This window comes from Quercus suber, unplaced genomic scaffold (genome assembly GCF_002906115.3).
Source record: "Quercus suber isolate HL8 unplaced genomic scaffold, Cork oak 2.0 scaffold_2, whole genome shotgun sequence".
Lineage (NCBI taxonomy): Eukaryota > Viridiplantae > Streptophyta > Magnoliopsida > Fagales > Fagaceae > Quercus > Quercus suber.
In genome coordinates this window covers 2545365-2562467 of record NW_027069469.1, presented here as the reverse complement: position 1 = coordinate 2562467, position 17103 = coordinate 2545365, and the positions used below count along the sequence as shown (strand labels likewise).

The following is a 17103-nucleotide window of genomic DNA, read 5'->3' as shown; positions in this document are numbered from 1 at the left end:
ACATAACTAGGAATTTATAATAAGAGGCATCATAAAACCCACTTTATTCTTAACTTCTCTCCACGATAATAAGCAACCTAATGCTTAATTATTATTGAACCATGGCGCTTCATTTCTTAAGGGGTTGAAGGTGGCCGGCAACGGTTATATCGGTTACATCCAGATCGAGGTGGCCTATTGAATGGCGGATTGGGCCTCCTATAGGGTGGACCTGGCGTTGGTGGAGTTGGTGGCTTCAACGGTGGAGCAACTGGCTTCAACGGTGGAGCAACTGGCTTCAAGGGTTGAGCTGGCGGCTTCAAGGGTTGAACTGGCGGCTTCGAGCTACATGATCTACGATAAGTTGGACCACACTTTTCTGAGATATGAGATAAATTTATCAGAATATAACCAAATTAAAAAATTAACGAGAAAACATACATGGAAGAGAGCAATTAGAGCAAAAGTTCCATATATGGAAAATCTCAAACAGTGAAATTACTTGAATATATATATATATATATATTATCCTTTTAATCTTGTATCTCCTGAAATAAAAGTTTGGTTCTACTATTTTATAACTCAAACTTTTTCTCGCCGACAGATTAGTCCACTCTTTTATTTTGCACACGTTACAATATACTATTATTATGGAGAGCATAATACATAACTAGGAACTAATTATAAGAGGCATCATAAAGCCCAAACCATATATCACAGAAAACCCACTTTATTCTTAATTAATACTTCTCTCCACGGTAATAAGCAACCTAATGCTTAATTATTATTATTGAACCATGGTGCTTCATTTCTTAAGGCCTATTGAATGGCGGACTTGGCCTCTTATAGGGATTACGTGGCGTTGGAGGTGTGCAACTTTTACTTCGGATGAGACTACATCCAGCTGGCGAAGTTAGCTTCCTATAGGGTGGACCTGGCGTTGGTGGAGTTGGCGGCTTCAACGGTGGAGCAACTGGCTTCAAGGGTTGAGCTGGCGGCTTCGAGCGACATGATCCACGAATATATGGATTACACTTTTCTGAGATATATATGAGATAAATTTATTAGAATATAACCAAATTAAGAAATTAACGAGAAAACATATATGGTAGAGAGCAATTAGAGCAAAAGTTCCAAAAATGGAAAATCTCATTTGACTAAAATTTATCAGAAAAAACACTAGCTTTTGGAATTGAATACATGATTATCTTTTAGGCCATTAAAAACAAGAAAACTCATTTGATTTCAATATCGGTATCTTAAAAATCATTTAATTTTGCTCAGTCTTTAACGACAATTTGAAATTAACAAGCTTATATTCAAAATATTTTTCAACATACGTAAATGAGTAGCTGCTACTACGTAAAAGCTTACTCAATGAACAAAATCAAAAGTTTATTTTAATAAGTACGCAACAAAATAAATTAAAATACAACTACGAACTATCTAGCTACTAGAAATTTCAAAATAGTGATCTCGCGAGGTAACCTTCAGCTGCATTTGAAGAAGGAATGAAAAATATGGAAGCCAAGAGAAGGCAGACAATGAGAATGGCCTTCATTTTGAGACTTAGTGGTTCTAAGCTTCTCTACCCTTATCTTATTTATAGGCCATACATCCAAGGAGAAGTGTGTAAAATGGACCATTAAACTTGCTGGAACAAGACAAAATGAAGGAAGGTGATTTGAACTCAAGATATCCCTATTAGAAATCATTAAGTGACAATTGAACTACAAGCTTTTAATATAATTAAAAGAAGACTATTTGTAAGTTTGGATCCACGTTCTGTTTCACGTTTTGCGCAAATGCGCGTTTAACTCTTTTTTTTTTTTTTTCACGCGTTTTGCTCAGCAAAATTGAAGTGCGGCTACTGTTCATAAACAGTAGCTGCACTATTTGAATTTTCAACTCATTTTCAGCCACATCAGTGGGTTCCGTGTACTGTTCACGGAGCCCACAAACTTCACTTTTTAACAACTTTTCATTAAAAATGGGTCTCACGGCACTATTCATACATTTAAAATTATTTTCTACAGAATTTTCATTTACAGTTTAAGCAAAATAAGTTGTATTCAAACGGACCTTATAAAAAATAAAACTAGCTAAAAAATTGATTAAAATAAAATTTTCCGTAACTTTATTTATTTATTCTAACAAGACTATTGAAATTAATTTACTTTTTTATTATATATATATCTATTTTGGTGGTTTCAAAATAAAAATAAATCATTGGAAGGTCTCTCCCTAAGAGAATACATTCAAACCGATCTTGGTGTAAACCCCATCTCAATTCCCAACAGTGCTTTAATGAAGACCTCATTTTGTTGATTTTAAAAAAAAAAATTATAATAATAATTTCAGTTTTAGTGCACAAAAATATTTTTAACAAAATAAACACCCACATCCTTAATTACTCTGCTAATTGCGAACCTCATTAAGCTAGCAAGCAACAGCTAATAGTCTATTTATTCATTGGGTACTATCTAAATAATTCAATGGTATAAGCTTGTCACTTTTATCTTATTGCACTTTGAAAAGTCTATCTTGGAGACACGGAGAAAACTAACGTGCGGATTGGTCTATTTGTAGTTGACCCCGAGTCTTCACTAAGTTCAAAAACTTGTCAGCACCCATTTTCTGACTACATAACAATAACCACCCATTATGTTTATGCCAAGAACTTTGTAGCTAAACTAACATTTATTGGTATTTTTAACAATTATTACTAATTATACTAATTATGCCAAGAACTTTGTACCTAAACTGGCACTTTATAAATTTTCAACAAAAATGTTTAGGATACCAAGTCTCTCTCCCCTTTGTAACCATCATATTCATTTCCAAAAAAAAAACTATAAATGACTAATAAAAACTCCTGCCAGTCGAATTCAAGCAGACTTACGTTCGGGCGGCTGGCTCAAAATCAAGCCAAGGCGATGGATTTGACTAATTCAACAACTTTGAATTTAACAGATTTTATTGTTCTACTTCTACCAGAAAATAATAATAAGACAGTCAAACCTCACATTGATATTGACAGAAGAAATTTTAATGCAAGGCAACGGTTCAGTGGCCTTCAGTTTCCACAAAGATATTTCGCGGACATTGCTTGAAATCAAAATGTGCCTGCGTCAAATCACCATCAAAGAATACTATCCTCTTATCCTCAAATCACACTCCGGCATTAATCTTCAGTAAATGAGGGATCAAATTCCATTATGAAGCATGTCAGAACCTCCACGGTGGGAATAAGAAACATGGGGGGAGAAAACCCTCAATTTAGAATTTGTTCAATTTTTTTTTGTCAATGCAAAAATATGTGTCTACTTCAGTTCAAAAAAAAAAAAAGGGCTTTAATTCGCCCGATTAATGGCATTAATGCACTTTAATAAGTGAGATTTTTTGGGCCCATGGGGAACTCAAATGGTGGAACCAAGTATAGACTTAGTAAAAATGCATTCAAAAGTACATAACAAATTTTCCTATTGTAATAATAACCCATTAACTTAAGTCACCAAAAGAAAAAGAACTGTGAAAATTCCTATAAGATAATACAAACTTAGAGTTCCTAAAATTAATACACGATCATCTAACAGAGGCAAGTGAATAAGAATAGTGATAACTTTGAGAACCATAAGAGCTAGAAGGGGCTAATCTTGCGAGCCAACTTCAACAAAAACTCGGGAACAAGGCGTCTTCTTGGAGGGGCCATAGCATCCTTGTCAAGAGCTTCCTTATCACCGGCATGTATCACAGAAACTAAATGGTCAAACAGTTCGTCTTTACCCCCTCTTAAAGGATCCTGCATCAAATGACCAAAAAGTTGAGGGTTGCTTTGAAGCACAAGGCCACCTTGCTGTATACACGAATTATAAATGTCTATAAACAACTTCCTTCTAGGAGTTGTTATGGTGGATATCGTGTCCACTTAGTAACATTAGTGAGTATATAACATTTGATCAATCAGGAAACATATGCCTAAATATGAACAGTGGTTATTAATAGGAGTAAAGGTACATAATAATATCAAATTTTCAATCAATCTACAAGAAGATATTCAAGGCATCACTTACTTGAAGAAACAAATCTGTATGTGTTTTTCCCTCGTAAAGAACTAGCTTTGCTTGAGCTCCTGCCCTTTGAAGAGCATCTACAAAAGTTTTACTGCAAAAGATGAGGAAATATCTGGAATTATGCATGAGAAACTAATAAAAATTTGTTAGCCTGTAAATTGATGATGATGCATGAATATATAAATTACCAAATTAAATTAAATTGGATTCAGCACACATAATAACTATGCTATCCTTCTTATGTTTTATACTTACTATGTTCATATTTCTTAGAGCATGAAAGAAATGATACATTAATTATGTGTAATTCAAGTGTGTAAACAACATTATAGACAAAGTCCCCTTGTTTGGTAGACAAGAACCATGGAGTGAGAGGAAGGTCAACCATAGTGAGCTTGCAGCAATAATTCAAGGGAACATCCTAACCTGGCATCTGATGGTATGGAATAATCTGAAGTTCCATGGAAAAGAGTAATAGGAGGTAAGCGAGAAACAGCATCTCTAGTGCTTTTGTCCTGTATTTGAACTTCAGGAGAAAATCGTTGCAATCCTTGTTCACCTTCCATAATGCTGTAATTGCGCATTACAAGAATATATACAAGGTGATAAGCAGATAAAATAAAATAAAAAAGATAGTAATAATAAATTCATAAGTGTATGGCAATCAGTTCACAGAAAAATATATTAGGCAAGTACCTTAAGAAAATGGGGCGATAGAGACCTCGATTATTGAAGTGATCAACTAAATTAAGTAAATTGTACCTGCTCCCAGAATTTTGAAGGGAAAAAATCAAAATATGGACATAAGTTCATGTTCAATCAGTACATCAGCAAACATTATGCAGCAAAAAAGTATGCAAGCATATGCAAGTCTCTTTGCAACCTCACAAAACAATTAAACCATACTTTTTTTCACTGTTCTTCTAAAAATTCATAAAGGAGTTGCATCCTTAAAATAGGAAAGCAAAAACAGCACTATCCACCTACTACTGAAAGGAAGCAGTGCCAGAGGGGGGCAGCATGGTAAAAACAAAGTACTAGTCTGATTGATAGATGTATCCCATTGCCTTCTAAATTACTCAGACTGATAATTCTAGAAGTTAGTTTTGTCTTTCCTGCTATTGTATAGATTGAATATCTTTTGTGAAGCCTCACTTCCAACGGATGGATCAAATGCTTTCTGATCTTTAGGATTATTATACCAATATATATGACATCTGCCTTGAGAAAAAGGCTCACACCTATAATAGACATAGATGACTAGCATAAACAAGGACCTGAAGAGTGTCAGTACACAACACTTGATCCACAATTTTGAATTTTCTCTCCTAATTAAAATAAATAAATGGGGAGAGCAGGACGCACCATACTAGTTTGCAGTGTTCTGGAATCATTCAATTGAAAATGTGGTGTACTTCCATTCAAAACACTAACCATGATAATCCAAAAATTCTATTATTTTCCTTCCCTTATTTATATTTCTTGAAAGACCTCATAGAGTTCAAGGCAAAACCAAGCTAAAACTCATACAGATTAAATTGAACAATCGTACTTTACAACTTTGTTTTTTTTTTTTTTTATAGGTAAAAGAAGGGTACAACTTCTTACCCTAAGGGGTAGCACAATAGGGGACCGCGCCTCATGAAGCAGAGGTCACTAGTTCGAATCTCCCCTTCCCAATCCCCTTGGGCCAAACTTAATTTAAAAAAAAAAAAAAAAAGCCTTCTTCTAATGATACGATCTTCTTAAGTTGTATAAATGTAACATAACATTACAAATTAAAAAAAAAAAAAAAGTACCACATTCTAATGATACAATCTTCTTACAGACAGAAAACAACAAAGATCCACTATTCTAGGTAACTTAGGGCAGTCATGCCAAACAATAACATTTATGGTATAAGTTTGGAACCCCTTTGAAAAACTAAAAGCCATTCCTTCATTATAAATTTCTATAATAATCAAAAAGCACGATAACTTAACAGACACTAAACTGCAGCAACACAAAAGAAACTCAAAAGTCAAAACCATGCGGTACAAAAGCCATATGTCAGACTGGTAAAGCTCCAAACTAAACACCAAAGAGTAATTTAGAAGGCAATTGCTAGATGCCCAGTTGGACCATCTATATGTCATTAGTATTTACAAAAATACTGACAGTGTTCCATTTCCAATAAGGCAGGTCAAGGGGCACATTGCTTACTGTGTCCAGGATTCAAAACTTATAACTACACGGCAAAAAAGTAAGAATAGATTTAGGATTTATGGTATTAAGAAGATATCAACCATCAGTGAACTTGGTAAAAATGCCAATGGATGTCCCATTTTCTCATGCACATCTAAACCCTCATGATCAACAAGTTCTGCAGCTAGATGTTTCTCATCTGGATTCCAAAGGTTAAACCCCACGCTTGATCCTCACAATCTTCTATATATTTACTCTTAATAAATGGTAAACTACATACATATATATGCATGCATTAAACAATAAAACATATTAGATAAACTGAGGACCTCTAATCAAATTCAGAAACTTCCATGAGATTCACTACAAAAGAAACATACAAAAAATTACCCTCCGGATAAACCAAAATAAGCTTTTAATTGAGATACACTCCATGTAATACTCTCTCCTTTCTCAGGTTCAGATTCTTTGATTGCTTGCTCCAGGAGGGCACAAGCAGAAATGTGTGCACCAGCTGATTGCCCCATTAGATAGATCCTACTCAAATAGGCACAAAAAGATCAATGACATCGTTTGAAGGTGAGATGGGGAATTCCCAAAACCAAGAAATTAGTCTGTCACCTGTTAGGGTCACCCCCATATTCAGCAAGGTGGTTGCAGACAAATGAAATGCCCTGGGAAGCATCTTCTACCATATCACCAATAGTCCCCTGGGGAAAATTTCTGCATCACGTCTTAACTTGTGAGGATCTTATAAATAAACTTAGACCATAATGGACAGAATACAGATAACTGAACAACTCCACATACTTTAAAGATAAAGAAAATTTATTTGTATGAAGTATTGATGCAGGAGCTAAAAGGGTGCAACTGGCATCAGAATCTCCAATGATGCAGCAGCTAAAATGATTAAATTAGCAACTTAGTTCCTTGAATACATTAAGGATTTTGATGCTTAGAAATTCATAATATGCTTCCCTTTGTGGTATTAGTATTGCTATTTCTTGCTTTGAAAATTGTATTTTACTATCTGGTAAAGTGTAGAGTATGTGAGAATGTGCCTAGTATTAATATTATTTATTAAAGTTATGTACTCAAACGTCTATTTAAGTTGCCTTGGAAACTATCTAGATTATGCATCTTTGGCTAGTCAGTATTCGTAATCCCTTATAAATATCAATGAAAATATGAGGAAGGTAGACAATCTTTTTTATTTTTTTATTTTATAAATTAAAGAAAGGGATTATTCCTACGATAACTCCATTCCCTACCTTTAAACCTTTAGGCTTTACCTGCTGAATACAGCAAAGCTATCAACTTTGCAGCCTTATTTGGGCTGCATGATCAGATACCGTGTAACTTTCATTGTATCTTTATTCCATCAATATATAATGGAGGGATGTTGTGGTTAGTTAAGTAGTAAAGTCTCATATTGAATAATAGTGAGTGGTTAATATAACATAATTGGGCCCAAACTCATAGGCTTAACCTTTTGGGTAAAGTGCTGAAGATAAGCAAGTATCAGTCCCCATATTAGCAGTCAAAGGACTTCATTTATTATTGTATATCAAGTCATTGATGAACTATGGACTCCAGTATGGCAATGACCGAACTGAAATCAAACACCAAGAGTCCTTGGGCTTTGGCTCAAGTGTTAATTGTTGGGTGGTCCATTAGGGTTTATTCAATTTATTCTATTAAAAAGGAAGGAGAAGAAAGCATCAAAAAACAAAATACCTATAGTCAATGCATGCCACTATTATGTCTCTTTCTGCCAATTGCTGTCCCAAAAGAGAACCCCATGCTTTGTACCTATAGAAGGCAAAAAAGAAGAGGGGGCGGGGGGTTGTGAGGAAGAAAGAAATATAAGTGGTGTTGAACAACAGTAGATAAATCCATATATTCAAGGGAATGAATGCTAATATCTAGTTATCTACAACATCTTATACCTATTTGGCATCAGCAAATGAAGAAAATATAAAAAATTGAAAACTGAAAATACAAAATATAATCAAACCACTAATATGGTTAAAACTGTTGAACTAACAAAGTTCAAACAGGCAGTGCCATAAATTTATCATGTGACGAGGACTTTCGCATTAGATAAGAAAAAAAAGGATCTAACAGGGGGCTTGGATCTGGTAAATGTAGATAATCTAGTAAAGTTTTGAGGATGTCTCACATTTTCCTCATATCTTAGTTCAAGTAACAGTAGTAAATTTAACATCAGAAACACTGAATCTACCATACATTATCGTCCATCCTCTCATGGACAAATTTAACTAGGCTGTCTTATAGATCCATTCATCTCTTTTCTTTTCTTTTTATTTGTTAGTTACAAACACCTACTGAATTTGGCAAAACGCTCCAAAGGTACATACAAGGTCAAAGTGGCTCCTTTAACTGTATTTCATATTCCCAAAAAGCTCCATGTCAAATGTAATTTGGCAACTATTTACTGTTAGCACAGATGGGTAGTACTTGCAATCTCAAAGTGTACATGCTGATCCCAAATGCAAATTGGCAATCCTTACTGCTATGATGGGAAATTCTCTTACCAAAATAAGAAACATATGTTTATAATATCAAAATATAATTCAGAAAGACATCATATCTTCCAAATTTTAAACCTGCTTTAAGCCCTCAAGCAAATAATAGGGATGGCTGATTTTGTAGCCCTATATTTAGTACACAGATTAACCAAACAATGTTGTAAACATATATTCACAATGTTTTGTATCACAAGATGCAACAAATTTAAACTGAACAGTAATGCAAAACCTAGGAGCTATCAAAAATCACTAACCCAATAATCCAAGCTCCACCAGTTACAAATATCACAACTGGCTTTGGTTCACCACTATTTGCAGGTAAATATAGATCCAATCTGTATAAAAGTAAAGACACAATTGCAAAAGTAAAAAATTTGCATTTGCATGTGATACATGAGTCAGTTCATAGCTTAGCAAAAAGAAAATAAAGAAAAATTTATTACCTCCATCACAATTACTTACCTATTTCTTGGTTGATCTCCATAAACAACACTTCGCCGGACCTGGCTTGAGAAGAAATAATAATATGCAACTGTAGAACAATAGCAAGCAAGTTATGTTCCATTTATTTGGACCATATGTAAATATATCCTAAAATAAAAATATGTCCCTGTCACAGTTTTTTTTTTTTTTTTTGATAAGTAAAAAAAAAAAAAAATCTGTGACAGGGATCCATGCCACTTTTGTCTTTTCTTCACATAGACACAAGGAATCCCCAGCATTTAGTTTCCTTCAGAATCTAGTTATATAACTAAGCAATCAAATAAAAGGAAACAAAAAGAAAGGACAAGGGAACAAGGTTATGCAACAAGTAAAAACAACACAAACCTTGAAGAAAGCCGGGCATAAGTAGCAAGGCATAACAACCAAGAGCAATTAATCTTGTGATCCACCGGTAGCCTACCCTGAATGAAAAGAAATGGTTAAAAATGATATCCACGCCAACTAAAACAAGGTGAAAGCTTTCCATGTCACACGAAACGTAATTGCTGACAAAGAAAAATCTAAAGCCTTTCATCCATCAATTTTTTTCTTGGACAGTAAACTAAAGTAAGCATGGACTTGTTAGAAACTAAGGAATATAACATGCCAAAACTGATCCAAGAACTCCATCCAATGGAAACAGAAAAAGTAACAAATATTTCAGAACAAACACATCATCTCCTCAGATTTGAAAAGCTGTCCAACCATTACTAGAATCACTTAACTTCTCAAAAGCATTAACATCATTTATACACACATTCTTCATGTAGTATAAACCAAACTTTTTTGTTCGCAAATCAAGTAAAAAAAATATCCACCATAATAGTCTGAATTTATTTTATTGGCGAGTAAAATGACTTTACATGGAGATCTATACATTTATATATTTAGAAGATACAGACGCACCCATGGGTCTTGAACCCATAACAGTACCCTCCACCTTGCCCTAACAAAGGGAAGGAGATGTCATTTGAGAAGAGTTCATTGGCTATAGAGATCTATGCACAAAGTTGCAAAGCAATTTACTCCTTCCGTCTCATTTTGTTTGCCTACCTTAGAAAATCCAAACATTAACCTTTTCAATAAAATAAAAGGCAATATTAAAGAAGTTATTAAAACTGTCCTCATTGGTTTTTTGAAGCAGAAAACGACTATGGAGTATGGACATCCCCAAATGAAACAATGGATAAACAAGATGCGAATTGGATTTATATTCAATTAGATTGGTATATTAATTCTTCAATTATTGTTGGAAAAAAAAAATCAGTAGAAAAATAAATAAATAAAAATAAAAATAAACCGAAATCATCTCAGCTATACATCACACTTGCAAAAAGTAAACTGCAGAATATCATAAAATTCAACTTTCAAATTCTTCTTACTTTTCTTTCTCACTCAATTTTCTCAGCAACTAATCTTCAAATACCAAATGTCAAATTCCAATACATCATCATGAAACCACTTAGCTAAATTTGCAAAAGGTAAAAAAGCGGAACAACTCTACGATTCAAATTTCAAATTTCTCTCCTATTTTCTTTGTCACCAGAAAAATTAGCTAAATTTTCAGAAGCTAATACGTCAAGTTTCAAATCTCTTCCTTTTTTATTTCTTTCTGGCTCAATTTTCTCCGCAACCAAACAGAAAATGTGAAATTTGTACAAAAACACACACATAAATCATATAAATGCAAAAATATAAATAAATAAATAAAGAAGAGTACCCTAGATATCGGAGGAGGATGAAGCTGAGTCGAGTGATGAGATAAGTCTCGGCGGCGGCGTGGCTGATAGACTGAGCGCGGTTGAGCCGAGTCGGCGCATCTCGAGGCTTGGCGTCAGCGGCGGAGGAGGAGCATCGGCGGCGACGCTGGTGGTGGTGGTGGTGTTTGGCGGCATCAGTGAGAGTGTGAGTGAAAAGCTTATCAGAAGAAGAGAGCAAGCTAGGCTTGGTGTCCACCTCTAAATTCATGTCCAAAAAGCCTATTTTGGATTTCAGAATCGCAAAAATTAGATTTGATGATAATGGTGAGAGAGTAGAACGTGGAAGCAAATTGAGTTTGGGTTTGGGTTTGGGTGATCTGAATCTGAGGCTGGGAACGTGGGTTTTTATAGTTTGTTTAGCGAGTGTGTATGCGTATGTGATTTGGATTTGCATTTGTAGTTATTGTTCTCATCGATCGTTGTGTTGCAATGCGTGTTGATTATGGGCATGGGTAGTAAAAGTAAAGTAGAGCAAAAAGAATAAGAATATTTTTTTTTTTTATTTTGGGTTTGAATTTTGCGGGAGTTAAAGGACAAGTCGCTTGCGTGCTCTCCAGAGTCCAGAGTCCAGACTGTTTTTTTTTTGTTATTTATGGTAAAGCCTCGCACATAGCGCGGCAATCCCGCGTGCCCAACCCTCCAGCACTTTCTTTCTTTTTCTTTTTTTCAAATCAAGTCTAGTTCTTTCTTTTCCTTTCTACGAGCTGTCTCTTCCATGATAAAATGCCAAACTTTTTTTTTTTTTTGAAAAATAATAAAATGTGAAACTTATCCTTTTAAGTTTTTGAGACTATTTGATGGGTTAGTTTGAGTTGAGACTATTTGATGGGTTAGTTTGAGTAATATTGTTTGGGTGTTTTTTATATATGTGTGGATAAAAAAAATGTATAAAAATGTGTGTAATGTTATTTAAAATATGTAGTTTTATGTTTGAGTAGGATTGCCAAACAAGCCCAAAACTTTTCAATTTTAACTTTTGTTATTTTAGTTTTCTAAATTTCAATTATACTCAATTCAGACATTCGTTTTCTATCCGTTAAATTGCACCGTTAAATTGCCCAAAACGACATTGTTTTACACTTTAGTTAATATTTTTAATTTCTGAATTTTAGAAAAAACGTTAATTAAAAAAAAAACACACACACAAACTAAACCAAAACGATGTTGCTCCCTCTCCACCCTGAAGAACAAAACCTTGATTGCCCTTATGTTGTATAGTTACCCGATTCTCATTTCCTGTATGTTTCGCCATTCTAATTTTCAAAGCATTATTACCACGTAAAACTCAAAATACTTGAAGAAAAATTCTGAGAAATTAAACATATTGAATGATGGAAAATGTTTTTACATTTTATTTTATTTTTTATTTTTTTGTTTGTAAAACTTTTTTTTTTCACTTAAAACGGTGCGCTAAAAAAAACAAAAAGTCAACCCAAGAAAAATTGGACATGAAACATTGAATTTTAACTCAACAAAATTGATAAAAATAAAATAATAGAAACACAACAAAATATCATAACACTTTCACAATACTTTTATTATTTTATTTTAACCTATAAAGAACTAACACCTCAGCAGTTATAAAAATATTGTGACAACAACAAGATGTCACAATATTTTAACAATACATTTATTTTTTGTTATGGCTGGTTCTAGTATGATAATTTACTATTTTATTTTGACTTGTAAGAAACTAACAACTCAAAAATTGTCAAAATATTGTAATTATTTGTTCTGTCAATATTTTATTTAAAAAAAAAAAAAGATAAAAAGTTTTTAGCTCAAAAGTGTGAAATGGTGAGTTTATGCCTCAGTAAATTGACCAAACCAAAAAGTTATTGTAGATAAGCTCATCGCTCTTAAGAAAGTAAAGTATGGGGTATTTGTTTGTTTCCAATATATTAAGTGGAAATTGCTTAATTTTAAAGTTTAGGGATGAATTGTGAAGTCCCAAACATAAATTATGGAAAGTATGGGGTTTTTTTTGTGTAAAATTGTGTTTTTTTTACTTAAAATTGTGCCTGAAAAAAAAAAAAAAAAAAAAGCAAAAAATACAAAATTCAACCCAAGAAAATTGTGTGTTTGTGTGTGTGTGAAACAATGAATTTTGGCTCAACAAAATGTTACAACACTTTGAAAATAGCTTTATTATTTTATTTTATTTTAACCTATAAAGAACTGTGTAAAACTATGTTTTTTTCTTACATAAAAAGTGCATTAAAAAATAAAAATAAAATGCAAAAATGCAAAATTCAACCCAAGAAAATTGTGCATGAAATAATGAATTTCGGCTCAACAAAATGTCAGAACACTTTGACAATACCTTTATTATTCTATTTTATTTTGACATATAAAGAACTAAAACCTTAGTAGTTATGAAAACTTGCATGTAACTCATGCAAACGCATAGATGCATTTAAAATCAAACACAATATTTATTATAAAAATATAAATAATTAGTCAAATTATTTTTTTTTTAAAAAAATAGCATGTAACACATGCATACGCATAGATACATTTAAAATTAAATACAATTTTATCATAATATATAAATAATTAGTCAAATTATTTTTTAAAATTAAACGTAATTAGTCACATATTAAAATTCATACTTAAATTTAATACTACTTATGATCATTTTTTTTTCTAATTTTTAATAAAATAGAACGTGTAGTGATTTTTTTTTTTTTTTTTTACATGTGGTGATTTTTATTGAGCATATGCAATTGGTTTTTTTTTTTTATATAGTTTATTAATATTAGATTCTTAGTATTATACGCTCATTAACTCACTTGGCATAAAGATTAAAAAACTTAAGTGGATAATTATAGTATGGTCTCCACATAAATTTAGACACGTGGCACAAAATTGGATTATAATTTCAAATTCTAATTAAACTTTCTCTAAACTTTACCTATTAATATATACTAACTTGTAACCTCATGCATATGCATGGATACACTTAAAGATATACAATAAGATACATATAATTCCTATATATATAATTTAAATATTATTGATAGTCATTTTTATATTTGTTAATTCTTTAAAAAAAAATTGTAAGGATATTATTAGGTATAAAATGTAAATTGTCCATTTTTTTTAAATTATTGTGAAGCACTTTTTTTTTTTTTTTTTTACGATTTGTTTATTCTAAACTCTTTGGTTTTTATACTTAATAACTCACTTCGATGAATATTTATGATGTGGTCCCACATTTTATTCTAAAATTAAAAAATAAAACTCTTTAAAAATAAATAATTTATTACACGTGGCCAAAATTGGAACTTTAATTTAGAATTCTAATTTGAGTTTCTCTCAACTTCACCTATTATTTGATATATTGACTAGTATGTAACCCTATACATATGCACGAGTACAACTATTATTTGATATATTGACTGGTATGTAACCCTATATATATGCACGAGTACAACTAAAAATAATTACAATTACACGGTTTAAATTATACATTCTTTTATAGAAAATATTGAAATTATACATGGTATTAGCTTACACCATTTTTAAACCATAGATTTCAAAAATATGTAATGGTTTCTCATTTATATATATTTATATATGTATGTGTGTGTGTCCGTGTATATATATATATATATATAATTTAATTGGATTTAAACTCTTCGGTTTTTGCACCTAATAATTCATTTTCCATAAAAATTAGAAAAAAAAAATAAATGGATATGTGGCACAAAATTGGACTCCAATTAAAATTCAATTTAGAATTTATTTGGATTTGGACTCTTCGATTTTTGCACTTAATAATTCGCATGACACAAAAAAATAAATAAATAAATAAGTTAGAAAGGACACATGGCACACAATTGAATTCCAATTGAAATTCTAATTTGACTTTTTCTGAGCTTTACCTATTAATTATATATAGATAGATAGATAGATAGATATGGTGACAACAACACGATGTCACAACATTTTCACAATATCCCATAAAAATAAAACATTTTTATAATACATTTATTTTGATCTATAAAGAAATGACACCACAATAATTATGAAAATATTATGACAAGTTCCTCACTCTTTTTATATATAGAAATTAACACAAACCATACAATGTGTAGGACTAAAAGGCCTCCAGTGGAAGTAAATGACAGAAATACCATGCCTATTAGTTCTGCTATGAACTTCTTTAAAAGAAAAAGAGGGCAAAAAAATAACTTAAAGAAAATTGTATATAAACTTATAAAGACAAAAAAAACACCTTCCAAAAGATTTGCCTACTCTCGTTTCTTGGCTGTTTACCGGACTATAGCAGTAAATTTTTATATAGGTAATAGATATAAATAAAGTTGAAAATATTAACAAATGACTTAAGATCATTGATTTATGAAATATTTAAAAAAAAAATTATGAAAAAGGAAAATGTTAATTAATTTTTTTGATGGCTTTCTGTATTTTCCATAAAAACAATGTTAAAACTTCTCTAAAATTTTTTATTAACAATTTTTTGAAGAACACTCATTAACATGACCTAAATAAAATATGTTGACCATGATTTGAAAAAAAAAAAAACTTTGTAACTCAATGAGGTGCCCTCTACTATTTTGAACAATACATCCCCACCACCACCACCACCACCAAACTCCATTGAGGCACCTTCTCCTATTTTCAAAAAACTTTGTAACTTTGTCATGACAATCGTTGCTACTAACCTCACCACCACCACCACTACTAACCTCACCAATACATCCAATTTTGTTTTCTCATCAATTCCCTTATTTGGAAGTTTAATAAGAAGGAATTGAATGGCTACAAGAGAATGCTGATTTCGTTCCATTCCCTCTTACACATTCTACAAAAATGGAGGAACACTCATTCCTTTACCCTATATTTGGATGGAGGGAGAGGGAGAGTAAAGGAGAGATGGCTGGATTAAAGATGAAACAAATTCTTGATGAAATAGAGTTGAAACATCAATATAATCCTTATTCAGGAAAAAATTTGTTAATTGTATAATAATAAAAGTAAAACTATATATTTATCTTCTATCCATTCCTCATTTTTATAAACTCTAAAATACACCAGAGAAAATAAACAATGTTTCATTTCATTTTCTTAAGAATATTCATTTCACCTTTTAACTCCCAAACAATGTGATGGGAGAGAGAGAGGAGGGAATTTTATTTTTCTTTTCTGTTAAATGTATTTTTATAAAATGATATGGCATATTCTAATTGGACTATTTGTAAAGATTTCAAGTTTAATTAACATTTATCAGATAGATATAAATATTAGAAATCTACTAAAGTAGCTCCAAAGTTTAAACTTAGGTCTTCCTCCTCTTATTGGAAATAAATGATACCTCAGAAAGTGATCTTACGAGACTACCCACTTATAGGTTATAGCGTGTGAGATCATACAAGTAGAGGTCATATATGTGGGATTCACATGCGCTATGACAATTGACAAGGAAGTGTGATGACTGATGACACCTTCCCATGCAAGACATTTTTTTTATTTTCCTACGGAAGCCGCGCTAGAGAGGCACTAAATAAAGGTAGGTACTCAACTCATCCAACAAAAATGTGCCATGCAATAATAGTAGTGTAATAATTTGCCACGCAACTTCAAGAGTCAAGACAAAGACGCGTCCAGAAAAATGTAGTCCCTCCCGTTTACCCGAATCAGGGAGCAACTAGTGGAAAGCAATGTCTTATTAACATGTAATCCTTTCTGACTTGAGTTCCTCTAGTCTAGTCTAGTCTAGTGCACCATTTAAAGGGGTTGCTTAACTAACTGGCCTTCAAACCTATTCTATTCTATTTCAACAACCGATGCAGGCTAAACTGTCATAATAATAAATGAAAAAAAAAAAAAAAAAGGGTAAAATAGTCCTCCATCTAAAAAGTTGTTGTCCTTTTCTTTTAGACCTTTTCTTCATTGATTCACATTTTGTAAGAAGTGCAGGCGAGGCAAGCACCACAATTGAACAAAAGTGGGTGTGCTTTACATACTTATTTTGTTTTTAAAAAAAATTAACTTAAAAAGCATAACTTTTAACATATTATAAAAAACAAACTAACAAAATATATC

At 32.1% G+C, this 17103-nt stretch overlaps 1 protein-coding gene and 1 long non-coding RNA gene across 5 annotated transcripts; both read right to left on the bottom strand.

The window, feature by feature from the left end:
- Nucleotides 1-528: 528 nt before the first annotated feature.
- LOC111994308 (uncharacterized) lies at nucleotides 529-1739 on the bottom strand. The gene is made up of 2 exons (XR_002881066.2): nucleotides 1468-1739; nucleotides 529-1018 (listed from the first exon to the last, which is right to left on the bottom strand). It is a non-coding gene; the product is annotated as an uncharacterized LOC111994308 (long non-coding RNA).
- Nucleotides 1740-3315: 1576 nt separating this feature from the next.
- Nucleotides 3316-11603, bottom strand: LOC112035826 (probable isoprenylcysteine alpha-carbonyl methylesterase ICMEL2). 4 transcript variants are annotated; one of them, XM_065760846.1, is made up of 11 exons: nucleotides 10992-11602; nucleotides 9617-9693; nucleotides 9251-9320; nucleotides 9043-9123; nucleotides 7974-8048; nucleotides 6858-6959; nucleotides 6627-6773; nucleotides 4749-4814; nucleotides 4479-4622; nucleotides 4053-4164; nucleotides 3316-3781 (listed from the first exon to the last, which is right to left on the bottom strand). In XM_065760846.1, exons 1-11 carry the CDS (start codon nucleotides 11423-11425, stop codon nucleotides 3620-3622), a joined length of 1470 nt encoding a protein of 489 aa, XP_065616918.1. In that variant the 5' UTR covers nucleotides 11426-11602; the 3' UTR covers nucleotides 3316-3619. The 4 variants fall into 4 exon arrangements, with proteins under 4 accessions (XP_065616918.1, XP_023924430.2, XP_065617007.1 ...); XM_024068662.2 differs by having other exon boundaries at nucleotides 4053-4143; nucleotides 10992-11599; XM_065760935.1 differs by lacking the exon at nucleotides 6627-6773 and having other exon boundaries at nucleotides 10992-11603.
- Between the last annotated feature and the right edge of the window lie 5500 nt (nucleotides 11604-17103).